Here is a 24,772-nt window from a genome sequence, read left to right as displayed (position 1 = left end):
CACAAAAACTTTAATGGAAGTTGTAAGGCATCCAGTGGTGGGTTGCTACCAGTTCGCCCCAGTTTGGGCGAATCGGTAGCGGCAGGAGGCTCCACCCATCCAGATGTTGTTATGTTCCGCCAGCAGTCTGCAGAGCTGGCAGTGGATTCGGACAGTGAGGAGGTTGGGGAGGAACATAGGCCAGTCCTGGAGTCTGGGGAAGGCCTGAATGAGGGCTCTGCATCGGAGGCAGAGATGGGGCCAGGGCCATCTGGGAGTGATGCGCAGACTCTGAAGCCCCCAGAGTCGGACAGCAGAGAGGCAGAGGAACAGGAGGAGCCTGTTCCTAGTGCACACATGCGCAGAAGGCAAGAGAAGCTAAAGCAAAAGGGACGACTCAGGAGTAAGGCCAGGAGATGATTGGCTCCTCCCATAAGGCTTAAAAGAGAAACAAAGGCACTTGGGCCTTTTGCAGGAAAGCAACGTTGCTAACTCTGTTTCCAGTTGGCATCTCTTGTTTGTTTCTGAACTTTGTGGGGCTTTGCCAAGTAAGGCCTTTGGCAGGGTGTAAAAGAAGATAAAGGTTGGTGATTATCCCGAAGGACTTCTTCCGAAGGACTTTTTGCAACTAATTGGGACTCAGCTGGGAATGAACATAGTTCTCAGCCATTACAATAAAATAGGTGGGTTTTTTTTGGGACTAATTGTGTCTTGTAATGACTCAGTAAGCCTAGGTCACAACAGACATCATCAAAAACGCCCTTGCACAAGTGCAGAAGCACCGTGTACTCGCATTCCCAATAGTGAACCGGTAGCGCTGGGACTGGAAACTCACTACTGATTGCACCCCCAAATTTCGTTCCAAGAGGTGCAAGATTCCCCCTTCCCTGTTTTTTTTTTTTTTTTTTTTTTTTGGAAAGGGACCAACATGAAGGCTTTATTCAGCTTTCAGTTTGGCCACTTCTGAATCCTCAACCACAGGTTTATGCACGATAGCATTTCTCGTTTAGGAGAAAGCTATTCTCAAAGGGTGTTTTGCAGAAAAGCAAGGCCCGGAGTCCATAATTAAAGTAGTATCTTTCCAGGCAGATGCTTTAGCTGGCGGTGTTATCGCGCCGTGCTACCGACGGCACGTTGAAGCTCATAAAATCTACAGCGAAGGGCTTTGACAAAACAGGCAGGGTAATTTGTCATCTCATTTCGATCCAGAGACATGTTCATAGCCTATTGCCAAATGGATAGAGAGGCCCAGAAACTATCGCGGCCCCTGGATGAACTGACAATGATCCAAATGGAGCAAGGTGGATGATTGTGTTGCTCGACAGGGAAGGGGGGAAAGCTTGGCTAAGTACGGTATCTCTTTTTGTGAGAAGCATCAGAAATTACAAGTGCTAAGGGATGTGGTAGCTCGGTGGCTAAGACGCTGAGCTTGTCGATTCGGAAGGTCGGCAGCTCAGTGGTTTGAATCCCTAGTGCTGCGTAACGGGGTGAGCTCCCGTTACTTGTCCCAGCTTCTGCCACCCTAGCAGTTCGAAAGCAAGTAGAAAAATAGGGACCACCTTTGGTGGGAAGGGAACAGCGTTCCGTGCGCCTTTGGCATTGAGTCATGCCGTCCACATGACCACGGAGACGTCTTTGGACAGCGCTGGCTCTTCGGCTTTGAAACGGAGATGAGCACCGCCCCCTAGAGTCAGGAATGACTAGCATGTATGTGGAAGGGGAACCTTCATCTTCACATAGCTTGTTAGGAAAATAAACTAAAAATATCCTTTTCGCAGTCCCTCCTTCCTTCAGGCAGCCCTCTCTCTCAAGATAAGATTTTTGTTTTCCACTCTCAACATTTATTTGTTATTGTTATTATTTTCTGTCCCACCGTTATTATTTTTACAAAGAACTAAATGTGGCAAACGTATCTAGCGTACCTTCCTCCTCCTATTTTCCCCACAACAACAACAACAACAACAACTGAGAGAGGCCCAAAATCACCCAGATGGCTTTCATGGCTAAGACGGGACTTGAACTCACGGTCTCCCACTTTCTAGCCCGGTGCATTAACACTAAACCTTAAATTAACTACCTCAGTGCAGATAATATGCCGATAGTGATTTGTCTTGTAAAAAGGGAAATGCTTCAGGTCCTTATACAGTAGTAGCCAAAATTGTGGAAACCTTTTGGGAAAAGTGTATTTTCTAAAACTAGCTAATAACAGTTTTTTTTTTTGGAATAGTACCATAAAATTATGTATCAATGGAAAGATAATTGAATCAAGAATGCAATGCAATAACTTTTATGAACGATTTGCTATTAGAATAGCAGTTACAGTATAAAGAAGAAAAGTGAAACATGTAGAAAAAACGAGATATACAAAAATTATCACCATGTCAGTTAATCCTTAGTTGAGTAACCTTTAGCATGAATGATGGTCTTACAATGTCTTCCCATGGAGTGAACCAAGTCTTTTAATTCTGCAGCTGTTGTAATGTGAAACCAAGATTGAAGGATGGCTTCTATTAACTGGGTTTTATTGCTGGGTCGCTTCTGACTAACAAGTTTCTTTAGTCGGCTCCCTAGATTTTCAATTGGGTGAAGGTCTGGGCTATTCCCAGGCCATTCCAGCAGTGGAATAGAATTCTCCTGAAACTCCAAAAAAAAAAAAAAAAAAGTGGTGTTATTAGCCATCAAATCTCAAAAATACACTTTTCCCAAAAGGTTTCCACAATTTGGGCCACTACTGTACTTCCATATTCGCTTCATTCTTTTTCAATTCTTAATCATTTTACACGGACATTGTCCATTATGGTTCATGCAAAATGGCCAGCTCTCTGCTTCTTTAGCAAAAGAACACTTCCAAGACAGGAAGTTTTTAAGAAGAGATTGGACAACCATTTGGTATAGGGTTTCCCGCCTAAGCAGAGGGTTGGATTAGAAGACCTCCAAGGCAGTGGTGGGATTCAAGTAATTTAACAACCGGTTCTCTCTCCTAATGATTTCTTCCAACAACCAGTTTGCCAAACTGCTCAGAAAGTTAACAACCGGTTCTCCCGAAGTGGTGGGAACTGGCTGAATCCCACCTCTGCTCCAAGGTCTTTTCCAAATCTATTTATTCTTTATAAAAGCTTCATTGTCCCATAACCTAGAGCAGTGGTAGTCAACCTGGTCCCTACCATCCACTAGTAGGCTTTCCAGCTTTCGTGGTGGGCGGTAGAGGTTTTGTCCGATACTGAAGCACTTTCCTTTTTTTTTTAATTTAATTGACTTTTTAAAAAAAATTTCATAGCATTATTTAAAAACATTTTCGTTAGGTTTTCATAAAATTCCCCGCGACAATTTAAATTTCTGAGAATATACTATTTGTATCGCCCGCGCATAAGTTTAGTTCACGTTACGTAAGTGAAACTAAATGGCGCTATAGTGCGACCGCAAACAAAAAAGCCTCGGCCTGAATAGTCGTGCATCTCCCCCCACACCACCCAGCTGTAACAGACAAGCAGAGCTGGTAGCCAGCGCACCCCCAAAACCCAATCCACAATGTGTGTGAGACATGCACAGACAATGATACATGGTGCATTACTGTGGAACCGTTGGGCAGTTAGAAAATTTTACTACTAACAGAGATACAAAAGTGGGCGTTAGGTACAAAAAGGTTGACTACCCCTGCCCTAGAGTAATGGAAAGATCCAACTGTATTTCACCATGCCCTACAATTAAGATAGAAAACCTAATCTTCTTAGGTTTCTTGTCACCTGTTTACATTAAAATTATTTTTCAATTCACACTGCTAATTGCTTTCGACTCTGCAATAGCTCCTCATTTATCAGTGTAGCATAGCAAGTTGTTTAAGTCCCATAACGGTTGGGAAATTAATAAAAACCAAATTAAATATCTAAGCATCCATTTCCAAACTTCCACTCATGGGAATAATCAACTGAATGAGATTCCCACAAGAGTCTCAAAAACCCTCATGTGTAAGCCTTAAACATGCCAGGAACTATTAAGGCAATTATAATGTTTCGGTAGTAATTAAACTGTGTGAAGTTAAGGTTTTGGATGTGCTGTTAGGTAGGGACAGCTAGTCATCTACGAAGGTCAGGTGAAAAGAATCAAGATTACTCCTAAATTCCAGTTTAAAAGATTTACTGCTCAAGCATGTACACAAAAATTGTCAACTAACAATCAGCACTAAATTGATGCTAGATAAGTGTCAATAGAATTCAAGGGCGGGGTGGTGGACTCATAGCATTTGTAGACGCAAAACAACTCCAGGCTAAGTCCTCTCTTGACTCCAACCTCAGCCTCTGCCTCTGCCGCAGTGGTGAAATCCAATTTTTTTTTACTACCGGTTATGTGGGCATGGCTTGGTGGGCGTGGTGTGGCTTGGTGGGCGTGGCAGGGGAAGGATACTGCAAAATCTCCATTCCCACCCCACTCCAGGGGAAGGATACTACAAAATCTCCATTCCCACCCCACTCCAGGGAAAGGATACTGCAAAATCCACATTCCCTCCCACTCCTGGGGGAAGGATACTGCAAAATCTCCATTCCCACCCCACCCTGGGACCAGCCAGAAGTGGTATTTGCCGGTTCTCTGAACTACTCAAAATTTCCACTACCAGTTCTCTGAACTACTCAAAATATCCGCTACCGGTTCTCTAGAACCTGTCAGAACCTGCTTGGATTTCATCCCTGCTCTGCCATTTCCCAGCCAAAGAGCCAGAATTGTCTGAAGATGCTTCTGTGGTCATGTGGCCAGAATGACTATGTGCTCAGACTCATAGAACACCATTACCTTCCCACTGAAATTGTACCTATTGATCTACTCACATTTTCATGCTTTCAACCTGCTAGGTGGGGAGGAGCTCAGGCAAGAAACCGGAGCTCACCCCATCATGTTGCCATCACCCACCCAACCTCAACTTAAATAGGTGATTTGGGATTGACATCTTCAAACTGATAGGACGAGAGTTAGTCATTTTCACTATGGTGGAATTGCTGGCTATTCTTGGGTAATCCTTAGATAACTTTGTAATATTTTGCACACACCTCACAGGAGGCTTACCTGGGTCCAAATTGTTGCATTACCTTTACGGTAATATAGGTAGTTATTGATTGTTTCCTGATTGCTTAATTGTAGGCTATGACTATCATTAAGTGTTGTATCATTAAGTGTTAAATTTGTACCCTATGACTATCAGTATTGTAAGTGTTGTACCTTGATGAAGGTATCTTTTCTTTTATGTACACTGAGAGCATATGCACCAAGACAAATTCCTTGTGTGTCCAATCACACTTGGCCAATAAAAAATTCTCTTCTCTTCTCTTCTATACTATCGTCTTAGAAGACAACCACACTTCTTCGTATTCAGAGGCTGAGTCAGTAACTCACATAGAGTCTACTAAATCACCCACAGCATCTGGCACTCATAAATTTCATTGTCAGAAATTTTAATTGTCCCTCTGATCAAAAGATAGCGGACTTTCTCCTGCAGGATCAAACATGGACAACCATCAAATTGTTTGCTGAGTTCCTAGCAATGCGGCAGCCAATTTTTGTATTATTATTATTTATTGCTTCAGACCTAGTTTGCATGTAATTTTTCTGTCCTGTTTGCTGTTGTTTTTCGTTGGTCTGAAACCCATGAAACAAACAAACATTACATAGAAATGCCGACATATTTTCTGTACACAGCCCTAAGGTCATTGTTTCTAGTATGCTATGTTTCTCAATTAGCACTGATGGAATTCAGCCGGTTTGGACTGGTTCAAGCGAACCGGTAGTGGCGACTTATGGGTGGGCCTTGGCACTATGCCGTCCTATTTAGCCATGTTTTCTAAACCGCGTGCATGCGTGCAAGCCACATGTGTGAGCAAAGCGCATGTACGGAAGGCGTGCGCACGCATTTTCAGTACGCGGAGAACCGATGGTAAAGTTATGTGAAACCCAGCTCTGTCAATTAGTGTTTGGTAACTCGCTTCCTAGGAACAATTCATAATCCCTTCAATCTACATCCAGGTTAGTAAGGCTCGGGTAAAATTTAAAAAGCCCTTTTTTAAAAAAAAAAAAGATCTGGAAGATCTTAAACAACATTTGAGCTCAGAAATTACAAAATTATGAAAATAAAGGAAAACGTATTGGATTATCACTTTTAAGAACATAAGTAACACAGAGATGAAAATAACTGTAACAATACAATTTAAAAGTACGACAAAAGAGCTCTGCTATTAGAATAAAAAACAGTTAAGGCCGATGGAGTAGAAATGCAGTAAAAAAATTAAATATTACTAGTTTAAGAAATGGAGAGCATGTATCAATACATTCATTGCAATCACATTTGGTCTAAAGCTAGCGCTATTGGTTCATAGACCACTCATTTTTTAACTGTTCCTGAGAAAATTCTCAGTTTATATCGAAGTATATATTAATTATCACAAATTCCCTAGCACTAAGTTACATTTGCTATTAATGGAATATTTCTTTTGTTGATCTCATTTTATTTTAACCTGTCCTTAACATGCCATGCACTACCATTTTACTGATCCGTTACCAGAAACCAATTACAGTAGTGGCCAAAATTGTGGAAACCTTTTGGGGGAAAGTATATTTTTGAGGTTTGATGACTAATAACACCAATTTTTTATTTTTTGGGGGGAGTTTCAAGTTAATCCTATTCCACTGCTGCAATGGTCTGGGAAGAGCCCAGACCTTAACCCAATTGAAAATCAATGGAGCCAACTAAAGAAACTTATTTATTTATTTCGTCAAGCATATATTTTATGACAGATACAAGTGTAAACATAATTATAAATACATGTAAATGTTATGAATAAAAGAAAACATTAGGACAGGGACAGTACGCACGCTGGTGTGCTTATGCATGCCCCTTGCAAACCTCTTAGGAATGGGGTGAGGTCTACAGTAGACAGTCTAAGGTTAAAGTTTTGGAGATTAGGGGAAGAAACCACAGAGTCAGGTAGTGTATTCCAGGCATTGACAACTCTGTTACAGAAGTCATATTTTCTGCAGTCTAATTTGGATTGGTTTACCTTGAGTTTGTATCTATTATTTGCTTGTGTATTGTTGTGGTTGAAGCTGAAGTATTCATTGGCTGGTAGGACATTATAGCAGATGATTTTATGTACTATGCTTAGGTCAGACCGAAGACAATGAAGTTGTCTAAGCCCAAAATGTTTAAGTCTGGTGGCATAAGCGACCCAGCAATAAAACCCAGTTAATAGAAGCAATCCTTCAATCTTGGTTTCACATTAGCTGCATAACTAAACGACTTGGCTCACTCCATGGGAAGACTTTGTAAAGCTGTAATTCTTGCTAAAGGTTACCCAACTAATTATTAACTGACATGGTGATCATTTTTGTATATCTCATTTTTTTCTATGGTGATCATTTTTGTAGATCTCGCTTTTTCTACGTGTTTCACTTTTCTCCTTTATATGGTAACTGCTATTCTAATAGCAAATCCTTCATAAAAGTTTTTGCAGTACATTCTTGATTAAATTATCCTTCCATTGATATATAATTTTATGGTACTACTCCCCACCAGAAAAAGTGGTGTTATTAGCTAGTTTTAGAAAATACACTTTTCCCAAAAGGTTTCCACAATTTTGGCCACCACTGTATGTTCAAGTAGCAAAAGCAAACCACAAAAATATATTGATATTTGTTCCACCTTCTGAACCCACAAGATGTGATTGATTATGGTCCCTTTTTAGCCAAGAGTTCTCCTAATGCATCACTTTCCACTTTGGTTCTGTTCCAGTTTCTCTAATATGATCCACTGACTGGCTCCGTTTTCCTAAGGCAGTATTTTTTAACTCAGAGATGTTGACTCTCTGTGGAGAAGCATTTAGAAACAGGTCATGCTATATACTGAGATAAAAAGTCTGTCGTGTCCCACTCCTCCGCTGACGGCCGGGTCAGGGAAATCCGAATCAGGCTTGCCTCTGCAGCTCTGCCCAAAGTCCTAGCAAAGTCCTCAGAGCAGGCAGGAGACCAGAAAGTGACTTCAGCAAGATAAGTTCGACTTTGCCTGACTCAGAGACTGCCAGAAAGCAGATCCTTTATATAGGCCATGGGGTATGGCTCCATGACTCAGCACTCATTAAGGCCTGCCCCTCCCTTCCTTCTGTTGCCTCCGCCTATCCAGTCTTCTGATGCGAGGGTCACTCCAATCAGCAGCTGTTGGAAATAAACTTTCCTCAGGCTCACATGCTGTGGAGGAGGGGGAGGGGTCTAGCTGCTCCGTTTGCCTGGGCATGGAGCCAGGGCTGGGACCGGGAGGTGCCCCCTCCTCTTCAGCTTGTCTGGGCATGGAGCCAGGACTGGGGCCGGAAGGCATACATTCCTCCGTGTTCGGGAGCAGATAAGAAGGCCCCGGCTGCTGTGAGAGCGGGCAAGACACAACAAAGTCGGTGTTTTGGATGGCCTGGACATTTTTCTGAATTAGGGTAAACATTTCTTTCTGGGAAGAATAGATCAGTGGCAAAACACGCGAAACGTGACATGACAGCATGCGAAAGAGAAAAACCATTTCAAATTTTAAAAGTTCGACGATGATTAAAGAAAGAGAGGATTCAGAATATTTTAAGATACGGGATAAATTTTACCATTGGTTAGAAGAAAGGTAGAGATAAGCAATGGATAATTGTGTAAGAAAAGGATAATAATGTATTTGTGGCAAAGTGGCAATAGTTTAAATTGAAGTGACAAAAGAAGAAACAACAAAATAACATAACATAACATAACATGATGTTAACATAACATAAGATAAAATAAAATAACATAACATAAAATGATGGAGCCAGGAAGAAAACACCGAGACATCACACAGAAGGAATTGCCGAGGTTTTAAAAATGTATGTTTGTCTATAAAATGAAAAACTTTTAAATAAATAAATAAATAAATTTAAAAGTTCGGGTGGTTGGGAAAAATAGGACCGTATATGAATATGAATATATACAGGCAGTCCTTGAGAGTTACAACAGTTTGTTTAGGGACCATTCGAGGTTACAATGGCGCTGAAAAAAAAGTGACTTATGACCATTTTTTCACACTTATGACCGACTTCTTAGGGCCGTTGTCACATCCGCTTGGTCACCTGATCAAAAGTCACATGCTTGGCAATTGACTCATATTTGCGACGTCCTGGGATCATGTGATCCCTTTTTGCAAGCTTCTGACAAAGTCAAGGGAGAAGCTGGATTCACGTAAACAAGCGTTTTACTCACTGAACAACCTGCAGTGATTCCCTTAACAACTGGGGCAAGTCAGGTTGTTAAATGGGGCAAAAATAAAAGAGGAAGGAAGGGAGGTGTTGGAAGAAAATATCCATCTGGTTCAGTTCCAAGTCGGGATTAAGACACTGGAAACATGGAGGCGAATTGGAAAGGTGGTTTAATGGTGAACAGAACCACCAAGCACATGGTCCTGGTGCAGCTGACCACATGGAGTTGAGAGTGGGTGGCTTTTATGCTCTCTCTTGGGCTTTGAACTTGAGCTTCCTGTTCCTACGCAAGAACATGGATTCTATTGGCTGCTGTCAGATTCCTATGGGGTCGTGTTTGTCTGAGCTCCCAGGTTTGGTTGAAGTTTGCTGGGTGATGCAATGTCCTTTGGAGATTGCAATGCAGTGGGCTCTGTGTGTCTTCTGCTAAATGGTCCTATTCAGTGGTGAAATCCAAATTTTTTTACTACTGGTTCTGTGGGCATGGCTTGGTGGGCGTGGTATGGCTTGATAGGCATGGCAGGGGAAGGATACTGCAAAATCTCCATTCCCACTACACTCGGGGGCCAGCCAGAGGTGGTATTTGCTGGTTCTCCAAACTGCTCAAAATTTCTGCTACCGGTTCTTCAAAACCTGGGCGAACCTGCTGGATTTCACCCCTGGTCCTATTATGTTCCGAAGGGCCATATCTTAATCCCATCACTCTGGAGCCGAAGATCTTTTGTCTTGTAGATAGGATGGCCCAGTCTTTCTTAATGGGCACCAAATATCTGCTGGGAGTAGGGAGCTGCGTTCTGTCTTCAGAAACATGTTTTTCTTTAGGGAACTATACTATTCTGTCTTTTTAAAAATATTTCTCAAAATATTTCATTCTTCTAGGAGAGGTGGCTTCCGAAGGAAGGAAGGAAGGAAGGAAGGAAGGAAGGAAGGAAGGAAGGAAGGAAGGAAGGGAAGATCCACCATTCGTAAATAATGAAACGTTCCCTTAAACTATTTATTGGGAGCGTCCTAACAATTTTGTCTCGTAGGCATTTTCTTTATCCTTCCAGGGGTGATAGATTGGGTGTCAAACAGAGCCCATGTTTCATTGCTTTTATGGTAATGCTGAAACCCCACGAAAAATCTGACTGTTCAACACTGCTGAGAGATTAACAGAAGTTTGGATGGAGTATCGATGGACAAAAGGTTTATCTCTTTTGCTGTGCAGTGAACAGGCAGGCAACTGTAAGGCAAAAACATGAGGCTGCCCTGTAGGTCTCCCACCCACCCACCCCTTTTCAAAGCAACCTTGGGGCCCATTTTTCTGCTCCATTTCCACTTCTAATCGCTGGCACGTAAACCATCTAATAGGGGTTGGTTTTTTTTTTCAGGCAACATCCCCAATCTGTGACAAAACCCAGAATAGGTCTTTGGTATTTGGAAGCTGTTATCTCAAACTTCTCAAGGGCAGCTTGCTAGCTTCTGTTCGGTTTCTCGGTGAAATAAACATCAGCTTTGCAAAAAAAATAAAAAATAAAATCAGAGGCTAATTAGCAAACCTGTCACTGATGAGGCCAGATTGGAACATACATATGAAGAATAATCTGTCTCTTGCTAAAACTGGTGGGATGCTGCTCTTCCTAGTATCAACATAGCAAACTGACAATTTCCAGTCCCGTAGATTAGCAAGTCTCTGGTTTTCATACAAATCCATAACAAACTGGACCATTTTTATGATCCATTTTAACTGTTTCTTACCTATTGTTCACTTAGTGTTGGCAACGGAGCAGAAGTGGTATTCAGCCAGTTCAGACCAGAGGTGGGTTTCAGCAGATTCTGACCAATTCTGGAGAACCGTTATCAGAAATTTTGAGTAGTTTGGAGAACCCGTAGTAAAAATTCTGACGGGCCCCGTCCCCATCTATTCTCTCCCTCCCGAGTCCCAGCTGATCGGGAGGAAATGGGGATTTTGCAGTAACCTTCCCCTGGAGTGGGGTGGGAATGGAGGGTTTACAGTATCCTTCCCCTGACACGCCCACCAAGCCACACCCACCAAGCCACACCCACAGAACCGATAGTAAAAAAAATTGAAACTCACCACTGGTTCAGACCGGTTCGCCCAAACCGGTAGTGGAAATGTCATCCTATTTAGACACCTTTTTGAGGGCGGGCGCATGTGTGGAAGGTAGGCGTGCGTACGCGGATGAAGCGTGCGCGCGCAGTGAGCCGGTAGTAGCATAATGTGAAACTCACCGCTGCGACAGTGGTATTTCAAAGTACCTTTAAATGACATCTTGTCATTCAGTTAGAGCAATTATAGGGTGCTTGCATCTAACAAAATGTGATTACAAAAGGAAAAGAACAATTGCATCTGAAAAAATAACCATCCTGGTTCCTATTTTGCTTTTTCACCCCCCAACAGAAAAGGTCATTCAAGTCTGCAGTTCTGCCTGTACTTGATCTTGAGACAGTCCTCAACTTACAACAGTTCATTTAGGGACCGTCCGAAGATTACAACAGCACTAAAAAAAGGCAATTTTTCACACTTATGACCCTTGCAGCATCCCCACGGTCACACGATCAAAATTCCGACGCTTGACAGCTGACTGACTCACATTTATGACGGTTGCAGTGTCCCGTGGTCTTCCGATCAACTTTTCCGACCGTCTGACAAGCCAAGTCAATGGGGAAGCCAGATTCACTTAACAACCATGTTACTAACTCAACAATCGCGGTGATTCGCTTAAGAGCTGCGGCGGAGAAAAGGTCGTAAAACTGGGGAGAACCCCACTTCACCAATGTCTCGCTTAGCGACATACCTTTTGGGCTCAGTTGTGGGTGTTTTTTTTGGTTTTTTTTAATTTGCATTTATATCCCGCCCTTCTCCGAAGACTCAGGGCGGCTTACACTATGTTAAGCAATAGTCTTCATTCTATTTGTATATTTATATACAAAGTCAACTTATTGCCCCCAACAATCTGGGTCCTCATTTTATCTACCTTATAAAGGATGGAAGGCTGAGTCAACCTTGGGCCTGGTGGGGCTTGAACCTGCAGTAATTGCAGGCAGCTGCTGTTAATAACAGAGTGCATTAGCAGTCTGAGCCACAGAGGCTCCGGTTGTAAGCCGAGGTTTACCTGTGTTGTGTAGTGAAATATAAACCAAAAGCACTAAATTAAACTGCCCTGAGTCCTTCGGGAGAAGGGCGGTATAAAAATTGAATAAATAAATAAAATAAATAAATAAACTATATTTCCTCCACCCTCCCATGTATAAGACAGGGAATTGTAAGTGTCAGTCACTTATAAGCGCACAATTCTACAACATATGTCACAACAAGGTGATAGTTACGTATTGCTTGCTTTTCCTATTCTTTTTTGTTTTCTTTTGCAAGCCAAATTTTATCAAACAGCTCAGCTGCCCAGGATCTCTCTACAGAAAGCCAATCAACGATTCAAAAGAGCTTTTGATTGCTTTATGTACATTCCGTTGGATTTAAGCCAAAGCAACCACTTCATTATTTGGCAGCCCAATGGTTGTGAAAATTTCCTTCCCAAATTCAAAGGAAACAGTTGGTAGGAATTCACCCTGAAGCATATTTACTTTCAAGCAAATTTATGCGGCGTCCTTAATTTCATGAGAGCGCAACTGGCTTGAATATATCCTGAACTACTACTTCTTTTTTTTTTTTAAGAAACACATTTTTCCCCCCAGTGACAACTATTATTTGACTGTGTAAATCTCTTCTATGGATAACGTGCCTTGAGATAAGATTTATTTATTATTCACGGTTTTTCTGCTGATATTCCTGCACTTTAACCATCAGACCAAACTGACTCTCCCTTAAGAATAGAGACAGCTTCTATTGTAACTCAAGGAAACCAATAGGTGTTTTTTTTAAAAAAATCATAAAACCACTCGTATTATACCATGAGATCAATCCTATCTCATATTCCCAACCACACTTGAAATTCTGCATTCAGTTTTGATCGCCATGATGTAAAAAAGATGTGGAGACTCTAGAAAGAGTGCAGAGAAGAGCAACCAAGATGATTAGGGGAGTGGAAGCTAAAACATATGAAGAACGGTTGCAGGAATTGGGTATGTCTAGTCCGATGAAAAGAAGGACTAGGAGAGACATGATAGCAGTCTTCCAATATCTCAGGGGTTGCCACAAAGAAGAGGGAGTCAAGCTATTCTCCAAAGCACCTGAGGGCAGAGCAAGAAGCAGTGGGTGGAAACTAGTAGTAGGTTTCACTTTCAGCTGCTACTGGTTCGCTCATGGGTGCGGGTGCGTTTGTACGCATGCATAACGCTTCTGCGCATGCACAGAGACATCCGGGCAGGTGGGCGGAGCCTGAACCGGGGCGAACTTTTAGCAACCCACCACTGGTGGAAACTAATCAAGGAGAGAAGCAACCTGGAACTAAGGAGAAATTTCCTGACAGTGAGAACAATTAATCGGTGGAACAACTTGCCTCCAGAAGTTGTGAATGCTCCAACACTGGAAGCTTTTAAGAAGAGATTGAATAACCATTTGTCTGAAGTGGTGTAGGGTTTCCTGCTTAAGCAGGGGGTCGGACTAGAAGGCCTCCAAGGTCCCTTCCAACTCTGTTATTCTATCCTATGTGTGCTTACATAATACGAATACATCAGTGGTGGGTTTCAAAATTTTTTACTACCGGTTCTGTGGGTGTGGCTTGGTGGGCATGGCGTGGCTTGGTGAGTGTGGGGTGGTGGGCTTGGCAGGGGAAGGACACTGTAAAATGTCCATTCCCACCCCACTCCAGGGGAAGGATACGGTAAAATCTCCATTCCTTCCCTACTGCAGGGGAAGGTTACTGCAAAATCCCCATTTGCTCCCGATCAGCTGGGACTTGGGAGGCAGAGAATAGATGGGGGCAGGCAAGTAAGAATTTTTACTACCAGTTCTCCGAACTACTCAAAATTTCCACTACCGGTTCTCCAGAACTGGTCAGAACCTGTTAAAACCCACCTCTGGAATACATACCGACTATATTCATCAAGGTAAAGTAGACTAAAGATAGACTGTCCTATAAATTCAATACATAAACTGGCGTTAAATTGCTATTCACGTCAGAGGTCAAATGGTGACAAAAGAAAAACTTCTGTTTTGTTTTATGTCTGGGTTTGCCAGCTGAAAAGCATCAAATTAAACTTGTCAGCGGATGGAAAGAAACATCGATAAAGCAGAAAGTAATATACAAAGAATCAAGTCTTGTTGATTTGTGAGACAAGAATATAAACTGAAATGCTTAGCATAAATCTCAGCTCCTAAAAAAAAATGTATATCTTGGTAAGCTAATAGTTAACAAGGGGCCTCTGGTGGCTCAGCAGACTAAGTCTGTCTGTTATTAACACAGCTGCTTGCAATTACTGCAAGTTCAAATCCCACCAGGCCCAAGGTTGACTCAGCCTTCCATCCTTTATAAGGTAGGTAAAATGAGGACCCAGATTGTTGGGGGCAATAAAAGTTGACTTTGTATATAATATACAAATGGATGAAGACTATTGCTTACCACAGTGTAAGCCGCCCTGAGTCTTCGGAGAAGGGCGGGATATAAATTCAAATTTAAAAAAAAAAACAGGATTGGTTTGTCTTTTAGAGCTGTTGTATGGCTATCAGAGATGGTATACAGCCGGTTTGGACCAGTTTGCCCGAACTGGTAGCGGAAATCGCGAGAGGGCCCACCCCCCCTCCAGCTCTATGCCATCCTATTTAGGTAAGTTTTTGAGGCTGGGTGCATAAGAAGAAGGCGTGTGCGCAAGCAAAGCGCCTGCGCGGAAGGCCGGGCATGTGCAAGAAGCGAGCATGCGCGCGCGCACAGTGAACCGGTAGTAACATAATGTGAAACCCACTTCTGATGGCTATGTATACAGGCAGTCCTGGACTAACGACCACAATCGAGCCGGAAATTTAAGTTGTTAAGTGAGACCTTTGTTAAGTCAGTTTTGCCCCTGATGGCTCAACGGACTAAGTCTGTCTGTTATTAACAGCAGCTGCTTGCAATTACTGCAGGTTCAAGCCCCACCAGGCCCAAGGTTGACTCAGCCTTCCATCCTTTATAAGGTAGGTGAACTGAGGACCCAGATTGTCGGGGGCAATTAAGTTGACTTTGTATATAATATACAAATGGATGAAGACTATTGCTTGACATAGTGTAAGCCGCCCTGAGTCTTCGGAGAAGGACGGGATATAAATTCAAATTAAAAAAAAAATTTTTTGATGACCTTCCTTGCCACAGCTGTTAAGTAAGCCCTGCAGTGGGTAAGTTAGCAACACTATTGTTAAGTGAATCTGGCTTCCCTATTGACTTTGCTTGCAAAAGATAATCACACAGCAACGGTCATAAGTATGAACCAATTGCCAAGCATCTGAATTTTGATCAGGTGATCATGGGGATGCTTCAAAGGTCGTAACTCATGTCACTTTTTTTCAGCGACGTCGTAACTTTGAACAGTCCCTAAATGAACTGTTGTAAGTCAAGGACTGTATACTAAGCCAACCGAAGAAGAATTAAGATAGTGCCTGTTATGTGGGAAGTGGATTAATCCTTTTAAACAGATATACAGTTTTTTACGTTAAAATCAAGCATTTACTCATAAAATCACTATCCACTATCCACTATCCTTATGTTAGTTCTTAAAATCATACTATAAAAGTCTCCATGGAATAAAGTTTCCAAGAGCATTTTGCATTAATGCGGTCTAGTTCAATATAAGTTAAATCAATGGTAGTCAACCTGGTCCTTACCGCCCACTAGTGGGCGTTCCAGCTTTCATGCTGGGCGGTAGGGGTTTTCTCCGATACTGAAACACTTTCCTTTTTTTAAAAATTTAATTGACTTTTTGAAAAATTTTCATAGCATTGTTTAAAAACATTTTCATTAGGTTTTGATATAATTCCCCGTGACAATTTAAATTTCTGAAAATATACTATTTGTATCGCCCGCGCATAAGTTCAGTTCGCGTTACGTAAGTGAAACTAAATGGCGCTATAGTGCGACCGCAAAAAAAAGAGCCTCATCCCAGAATAGCTCGCGCATCTCCCCCCACACCACCCAGCTGTAACAGACAAGCAAAGCTGGTAGCCAGCGCCCCCACAAACCCAATCCACGATGCGCAAGAGGCATGCACAGACGACGATACACGGCACATTACTGTGGAACCGGTGGGCGGTTAGAAAATTTTACTAACACAGATACAAAAGTGGGCGATAGATATAAAAAGGTTGACTACCCCTGAGTTAAATCCTCATAGTACTGGTTTCACAATCCATTGACTACCTGAATAATGGTTAACGACATTCCGTTATATTATTTGCACCTACAATAGATATCCTTATCCTCATCCTTACATTTCTTAAATGTAAATTTTCCAGTTCTCAAAAGCAAATCAATGCTGCAAATTGATTTTTCTCACCAGTCATGGCTGAATCCGATTTGTAATTTCATTTGACTGTTTGAGAAGCCTACAAATTGGTCCCCTTAAAATTGCCCTATGACTTTTGAGAAGAGGCAGCTTATACAGATGTACATTTGCTAATTCTTGATACAGGTAGTCCTCAACCTCTGACCACAATTGACCCCAAAATTAATGTGGGTTAAGTGAAGTATGTCTCCTTTTATCACTTTTCTTGCCACAATTGTTAAGTGAACCATTGCAGTTTGATAAGTTAGTAACCCAATTATTAAATTAATCTGGCTGTCAACTCGTAAAGCATTCCAGGCCTGCTTTCTAGTCGCCATAGGTGGTGGGGGGAGGGGGGAGGGGAGAACTGACGGAGCAGCTCGTCTGCCACATTCCACACATACCTTTCTCCAGATTGTATCCCAGGTTACCAAAGCCAGCCGGAGAGGCATGTTTTCTACAGCCCACAAAAGTGCTCCGTTGGAGAATGTGATTTATGATACACTCAAGGAGGACAGGGGGGGGGAACAGGGTCATAGTGGGAATATAAATTACGTAGGGTCAGAGCTGACTCCACTTGGATATGTGCCGACATGTTGCTCCTAATAAATAACTGGATTTCTTTTGAAACTTGGCTCAAGACTCATGAATTAATTAGGGCATCCGTCGGAACCCTGACAGCGGCTTCCCCATTGACTTCACTTGTCAGAAGGTCACAAAAGGGGATACAGGGGACCAAGGGACACTATGACGGTCATAAATCCATGCCAGCAGGCAAGCATTTGAATTTTGATCACATGACCTTGGGGATGCTGCAAAGGCCGTAACTGTGAAAAACGGTCATAAGTCGCTTTTTCCAGTGCTATTGTAACTTTGAATGTTCACTAAATGAACGGTTGTAAGTTGAGGACTACCTGTACATATATTACCTTCTACAGTCTTTTTGCCACTATCAGGCACAAAAGATAAGGTCCTCACATGAATTAAACTGACTTTTTGCTAAACAGCCCATGCACAGGAATCTTCTCAATTCATGGTTAGCGTCTGCTTGAAGTTAGATAACGGTCAATGGAAGTCGAAGGCGGTTGGACTTAGTTCGCTTGTGACCATATACGGATTCTAGGCTGATCCCTCTTTTGACTCCACCCCCTGTTCTTCCATTCCTTCTCCTACAGTAACCTTCACCGTAACAATAATAGTAATAGTTACTTACATAAAATTCACGCAGCCTGTTCCTGCAGGAGGAGCAATCCAAACAAAACTGAGATTTGTGGTTGGAAGGTGGCTGACGTGCGACGCAACCACACTGCACATGAATTGATTCCCAAATTGGTGATCAGACATTATCCCTACAAGGAAGAGACAAAATAAATAAATATTCATGAATATTCATTCAACAGTTTCATTTTATTTCTGCACAAGCATCCATAAACAATTAATAAAAAATTCAGTTGTGTAATACAGCATTCTATCTGTATATACTTGTGATGGCGAACCTTTTTGTGCGCCGGAGCCCCAGAAACCCAAAGACCAGCTGGCCGGCGTGCACAAACCTGCTTTTTGGCCATGTTCCAAGCCATTTTCCGGCCCATTTTCCGGCTGTTTTCCAGGCCATATTCAGGCCAAAAGCAGCCCTGAAAATAGCCTGAAAAATGGCCCACAGAGAGGACTCTGCATTCCACCTCTGACACGCGTGACATAGGTTCACCATCACAGATATTGTTGTGACTCGTCCTCCCTCCTCTCCTCAGCCGGGCCCCTCCCGTCTCCAACCGGGCCTTTTATCAGACTCCGAGTCTGATAATGAAGATGAACGGTCCAGCCCCCGGCCCTGGCTCCATGCCCAGAGAGGATTCAAGGAGTGAAAGGAGAAGCCCAATAAACCTCACTCATACAGCGTGTGTTCCTTTGGCTCAGCCTTCAGAGCAGGAACCCAGCCAGGTGGTGGAATTACCAAGGCCTACTCCCTCTGACCCCTCCCTTTCCCAGACGCTGACAGCAGATCCAGCTGAAGACAATTCAGTGTGGGAGGACCCTCGCTTCCGGAGATCTGAGAGACGACGCCAGCAGAGGGAGGGGTGGGGCAGGCCTGGATAAATGCTGAGTCATGGAGCCACACCCCACAGCCTATATAAAGGACCTGCTTTTGGCATTCCAACCTTGAGTCAAGCAAAGTCTTATCTAGTTTGCTGATATCGGACTCTATCGCTAAAGTCACAACTTGGACGCCTGCCTGCCCTGATAAACCTCGAAGGAACTTGGCAAGCTGCAGAGGCTTCATTGCCAAGTTTGTTACGGACTTCCTTGACTCGTTCATCGGAGTGGGGGTGGGACACGACAGGTATATACAGTATATATTTACCTTGAACACTAATATGAAATAACTTTACTCTTTGCCCTGAACTTCAAAACTGTATTTTCCTATATTCTCAATGTACAAGTATTTCTTTCACTGGACTTTGAAATGTTAATTGATTTTTTCAACCATTTAGTATTTATTTTAACCTTTTGCTATTCTGTTGTTAATACTTCAGATTATTTGACTGAGAAGAAGCTTCAGATAGAAATAGAATTACATAATATTATAAATAAAAGTACGTACATATTTTAGCATGTCAAAATACTTCATTTGTATTTTGGAAATTTTTCCACGGGTGGGATCTAAAGCCAAATTGCCCAGTTGGAAATAGCCCAGAACAATTTCTCAAGAATTTTTGTGTGTGTGTGTTTTCTCCAAATTTTGTTTATGGAGATTCTCAGTCATCTAAGTCATGGTTGTTCCAAAGGTGCTTTTTAAAAAAAGCAACTGGGCTTTCACAGAGCTGAAGAAGTTTCTTGGGCGAGAAGCGAAATGTCTTCAAAGAAAACACAAAAAAGTCCAGTTGCCTCCAGAAAAAAACACCTTTGGGTCTTCCCCAAATTACCGTATTTTTCAGACTATGGTGCACTTTTTTGTCTCCCAAAAGGGGATGAAAAATGTCTGTGCATCTTATAGACCGAATAATGCTGAAGCCACGCCTACCCGCCAGCTGGGGGGTTTTTGCCTCCACACGCCCCATTTTTGGGCCTTTTTTTGGCCTTTTTCAGGCCTTTTTTTGGCCCGGTTTTGAGGCTTTTTTTCAGCCCATTTTCGAGACACTTTTTTTTTTTTGGCCAATTTTTTTTTTTGGGGGAAAAAAAGGCCTGAAAAAACCCTGAAAATTGGGCTGAGAAAAGCCTGAAAAATGGGCTGAAAAAAGCCTCAAAAACAGGCCAAAAAGCCTAAAAATGGGCTAAAAAGCCTCCAAAACGGGCTGAAAACAGCCACAAAAACGAGCTAAAAAAGCCTCAAAAACAGGCCAAAAAAGCCTTAAAAATGGGCAGAGAAAAGCCTGAAAAATGGACTGAGAAAAGCCTGAAAAATGGGCTGAAAAAAGCCTCAAAAACAGGCCAAAAAGCCTAAAAAATGGGCTAAAAAGCCTCAAAAACGGGCTGAAAAAAGCCTCAAAAACGAGCTTAAAAAGCCTCAAAACAGGCCAAAAAAGCCTAAAAAATGGGCTGAAAAAAGCCTAGAAAACGGGCAGAAAAAAGCTTTGAAAATGGGTCAAAAAAAGGCTGGAAAAGGCCTGAAAATGGGGCACGTGGAGGCCAAAAACTTTTTTTTGTTGATTTCCTCTAATTTAGGTGTGTCTTTTAGTCAGGTGAGTCTTATAGTCTGAAAAATATAGTAATTATTTTCTAAAAATGGAGGTTAAGCTCTCTGGAAGCTCTTAAAGTCTACCTCGCACTGTTAGGGTCCTAGAAAAAAAAAGAGGAAGTATTCAAAACGGATATTCTATGGGTTAGAATCAATGGACTAGATGAATTAATTAATTAATTTTTTGCCTTATCCCTACAATGGTAATGGAACTTAAGTTGGCTCCACGATGGAACTTAGTTCTTAGAGCAGAACAAATAGCAGACACTACATCTTCAAATTGTATGGTGTCGTGTCCCACTCCTCCGCTGACGGCCGGGTCAGGGAAATCCGAATCAGGCGTGGCTCTGCAGCTCTGCCAAAGTCCTAGCAAAGTCCTCAGGGCAGGCAGGAGACCAGAAAGTGACTTCAGCAAGATATGTTTAGACTTTGCCTGACTCAGAGACTGCCAGAAAGCAGATCCTTTATATAGGCCATGGGGTGTGGCTCCATGACTCAGCACTTATCCAGGCCTGCCCCTCCCTTCCTTCTGTTGCCTCCGCCTATCAAGTCTTCTGGCGAGGTCACTCCAGTCGGCAGCTGTTGGCAATAGACCTCCCTCAGGCTCACATGCTGTGGAGGAGGGGGAGGGGTCTAGTTGCTCTGTTTGCCTGGGCATGGAGCCAGAGCTGGGGGCTGGAGATATTTCCTCCTCTTCAGCCTGTCTGGGCATGGAGCCAGGGCTGGGGCCGGGAGGCATACTAGAACATTCCTCCGTGTTCGGAAGCAGATAAGAAGGCCCCGGCTGTGGTGAGATTGGGCGAGACACAACATATGGTTCCTATTTTTACTTTCCCCCCCACCTTTCTTTTGAGTTATAAAGATTTTAAATTACTGCAACGTGTATCACATTTCTCACTCTATAATCACCATTGTATTATTCTTTGCAGTTCACGAATTTTCTTTTAATTAACTGATTTTTTGGGTGATATATACACATGTAAGTGGAAAAGAGTTTTCTCGAAGGACAAAAAAAGTCCAGAGGTGAAAGGAAAAACATAATTAAGGTAGAAATTAATTGCACAAACTTTTACAGGTGGTCCTTAAGTTACAACCACAAACGAAGCCAACATTTTTGTTGCTAAGTGAGAAGTTTGTTAAGTGAGTTTTGCCCCATTTTATGACTTTTCTTGGCACGTTTGTTTTGTGAATCACCGCGGTTGTTAATGTAGCCACATGGTTGTTAAGTGAATCTGGCTCCCCCATTGATTTTGCTTGTCAGAAGGTTGCAGAAGGGGATCACATGACCCCACAGATACCGCCACCGTCATAAATGCGAGTCAGTTGTCAAGGATCTAAATGTAAACCACAAGACCGTGGGGATGCTGCAACAGTCGTAAGTGTGAAAAATGGTCATAAGCCACTTTTCTCAGTGCCGCTGTAAGTTCAAACGGTCACTAAACGAACTGTTGTAAGTAGAGGATTACCTATATGTTTATTCAGAATTCTTAATTCTGTTCGTTATGTTCATTAAGAATTCTTTCCTATCTAGAATTGCAGGCTAGCATGGCATAAAATATTTCTTTGTACAGGAAAAAAAAAGGGGGAAAAATTACAGCTACAATTTTTTGTTGGGCTATAAGTAAAACAGTATTTCCCATAGACTCAGACTCAGCGCATGCTGGCTGAGGAATTCTGGGAGTTGAAGTCCACAAGTCTTAATGTTGCCAAGGTTGGAGACCCCTGCTCTAGACTTTGGAGGTGAAAACGAACACACATCTGTGCAAAGCCAGACCACTATGGAAAACAGAAGGAAGTCGCAAAATAACAACAACAACAACAACATAAAGTGGAAAAAGTTATAGAAAATGAGAAGGTGAAGATCTTGTGGGACTTTCGAATACAGACGGATCGTCACTTGGAACACAACACGACAGATATCACAGCTGTCGAAAACCAAAATGTACAATTTATGGACATTGCGGTACCAGGAGATGCCAGAGTCAAAGAAAAAGAACTGGGAAAAAAATCATGAAATATCGCGACCTGGCCATTGAAACTACATGGCTATGGATGAAACATGTAACAGTGATACCCAGGGGGCACTTGGTACCCTGTCCAAGAATTTTATAAGATACATCAACAAATTACAGCTTCCCGCAATAACACCAGTGGAACTGCAAAAAACTGCGCTACTTGGAACATTGTACATCTTAAGAAGGTACTTGGCTGATACTTAGGAAGCTGGCAGCAACCCGTATCAACCATCAGCACCAGTCAATGGTATTTGTGATGCATTTTTGAATGTTCAGTTGACTGAGTTTCATGTTTAACGAATAAAGATATTATTATTATTATTATTATTATTATTATTATTATTATTATTATTATTATTATTATTATTATTATTATTATTATTATTATTTGCAGAGTCTTTGCAGACTCTGCAAAGAAGCAGTTGAAACCATTGATCACATACTGAGCTGCTGTAAGACAATAACTCTGACCGACTACAAACAACAACACAGTCGCTCAGATGGTCCACTGGAACTTGTGTCACAACTACCATCTGCCTGTAGCAAAGAACTGGTGGGATCATAAGTCTGAAAAAGTGATTGAAAATGAGCATGCAAAACTACTGTGGGATTTCCCAGTACAGACTGATAAAGTTTTGGAACACAATACCCCGGATATCACAATTGTGGAAAAGAAAAAAGTGTGAATAGTCGACATTCCTATACCTGGTGACAGCAGAATTGATGAGAAACAACTTGAAAAGGTCACCAGATATCAAGGTTTGAGAATCGAATTGCAAAGACTCTGGCATAAACCAGTGCAGTGGTTCCAGTGATACTCAGCACACTGGGAGCTGTGCCTAAAGATCTAGGCAAGCACTTAAAAGCAATTGGCGCTGACAAGATCACCATTGGTCAGCTGCAGAAGGCCACCTTACTGGGATCTGCTTGCATAATCCGCCGATACATCACGCAGTCCTAAACGCTTGGGAAGTGTTCGACTAGTGATCTGTGATATGAAATCCAGCATAGTTATCTCGTTTGCTGTATATACTGTCATTCTGTGTAAATAATAATAATAATAATAATAATAATAATAATAATAATAATAATAATAATAATAATAATAATAATAATAATAAGGGACGTGCATAAGAGCACCAGCATGCCTACCATCCCTGTCCTAATGTTCCCTTTAATGGTATTCATTTTATGTATTCAATTCATGCTTATACTTATATATATATTATTTAATATGTATTCGACAAAATAAAAAAATAATAATAATAATGATGATGATTATGATAATAATAATAATAAGTAGTAAAGACAAGTATATGATTTATTTTAGTATATGTGCTGCCGAAGTGAGCACAAATATATGATTTATGTCAGTGGCTTGTCTATCACAAACAAAGGTTGGTTAGAGAAACTGCATCATCATCATCATCATCATCATCATCATTATTATTATTATTATTATTATTATTATTATTATACTTTATTCATTCAACATGAAACTCAGTCAACTGAACATTCAAAAATGCATCACGAATACCACTGACTGGTGCTAACGGTTGATACGGGTTGCCGTCAGCGTCCTAGGAAAGTACTTGGTTGATACCTAAATTTAACTCATAGAATCATCCATTGTAATGTCCTTCCTGTTAAAGACTACTTCAGCTTGAATTGCAATAATACAAGAACAACCAATGGATTTAAACTTAATGTCAACCGCTTTAATCTAGATTGCAGAAAATATGACTTCTGTAACAGAATCATCAGTGCTTGGAATACTTTACCTGACTCTGTGGTCTCTTCCGATAATCCTAAAAGCTTTAACCAAAAACTTTCTACTATTGACCTCACCCCATTCCTAAGAGGACCATAAGGGGCGTGCCTCATTCGTCATCTTCAGGCTTCAGCTTCGTGCTTCTGGGAGCAATGTGAAGCACGAAGCTGAAGCCTGAAGATGACGAATGAGACTTCGTCGAAACGTCGCCAAGACACTTCCAATTTTACGCGGGAGAAAACCCGAATAACCAAAGACCTACATACAAACACCCGCGAAAACCTCAGAAAACACACACACACACACACACACACACACACACACACACACACACACATATATATATATATATATATATATATATATATATATATATATATATATATATGCTTTTACCTCCTAATATTTACTCATATATATGTTTATATACTATATAATCTTTTTGTATGATACTTACATATATTGTTGTGACAAAATAAATAAATAAATAAAAAATAAATAAATAAATACCTAGGACGCTGGCAGCAATCTGTATCAAACATTAGCACCAGTCAATGGTATTTGTGATGCATTTTTGAACGTTCAGTTGACTGAATTTTATGTTGACTGAATTAATATCACAGTGATCTGTGATACGAAATCCAGCATAGATATCTCGTTTGCTGTGTATACTGTCATTTTGTGT

General features: G+C 41.6%; 1 protein-coding gene across 2 annotated transcripts in view; it reads right to left on the bottom strand.

The window, feature by feature from the left end:
- The window catches only part of RELN (reelin), a 457,527-nt gene that overhangs the window by 318,176 nt on the left and 114,579 nt on the right, over window positions 1-24,772 (bottom strand). For both annotated transcript variants that reach the window (XM_058190565.1, XM_058190566.1), the window contains exon 3: window positions 17,839-17,974. In XM_058190565.1, the coding sequence (XP_058046548.1) occupies window positions 17,839-17,974 (136 nt within the window). The remainder of the gene's footprint in view (window positions 1-17,838; window positions 17,975-24,772) is intronic.

The sequence above is a fragment of the Ahaetulla prasina genome, chromosome 7 (genome assembly GCF_028640845.1).
Source record: "Ahaetulla prasina isolate Xishuangbanna chromosome 7, ASM2864084v1, whole genome shotgun sequence".
Classification (NCBI taxonomy): Eukaryota; Metazoa; Chordata; class Lepidosauria; order Squamata; family Colubridae; genus Ahaetulla; species Ahaetulla prasina.
Note: the sequence above shows the minus strand (reverse complement) of the source record. Positions and strands in the feature narration are given on the sequence as shown.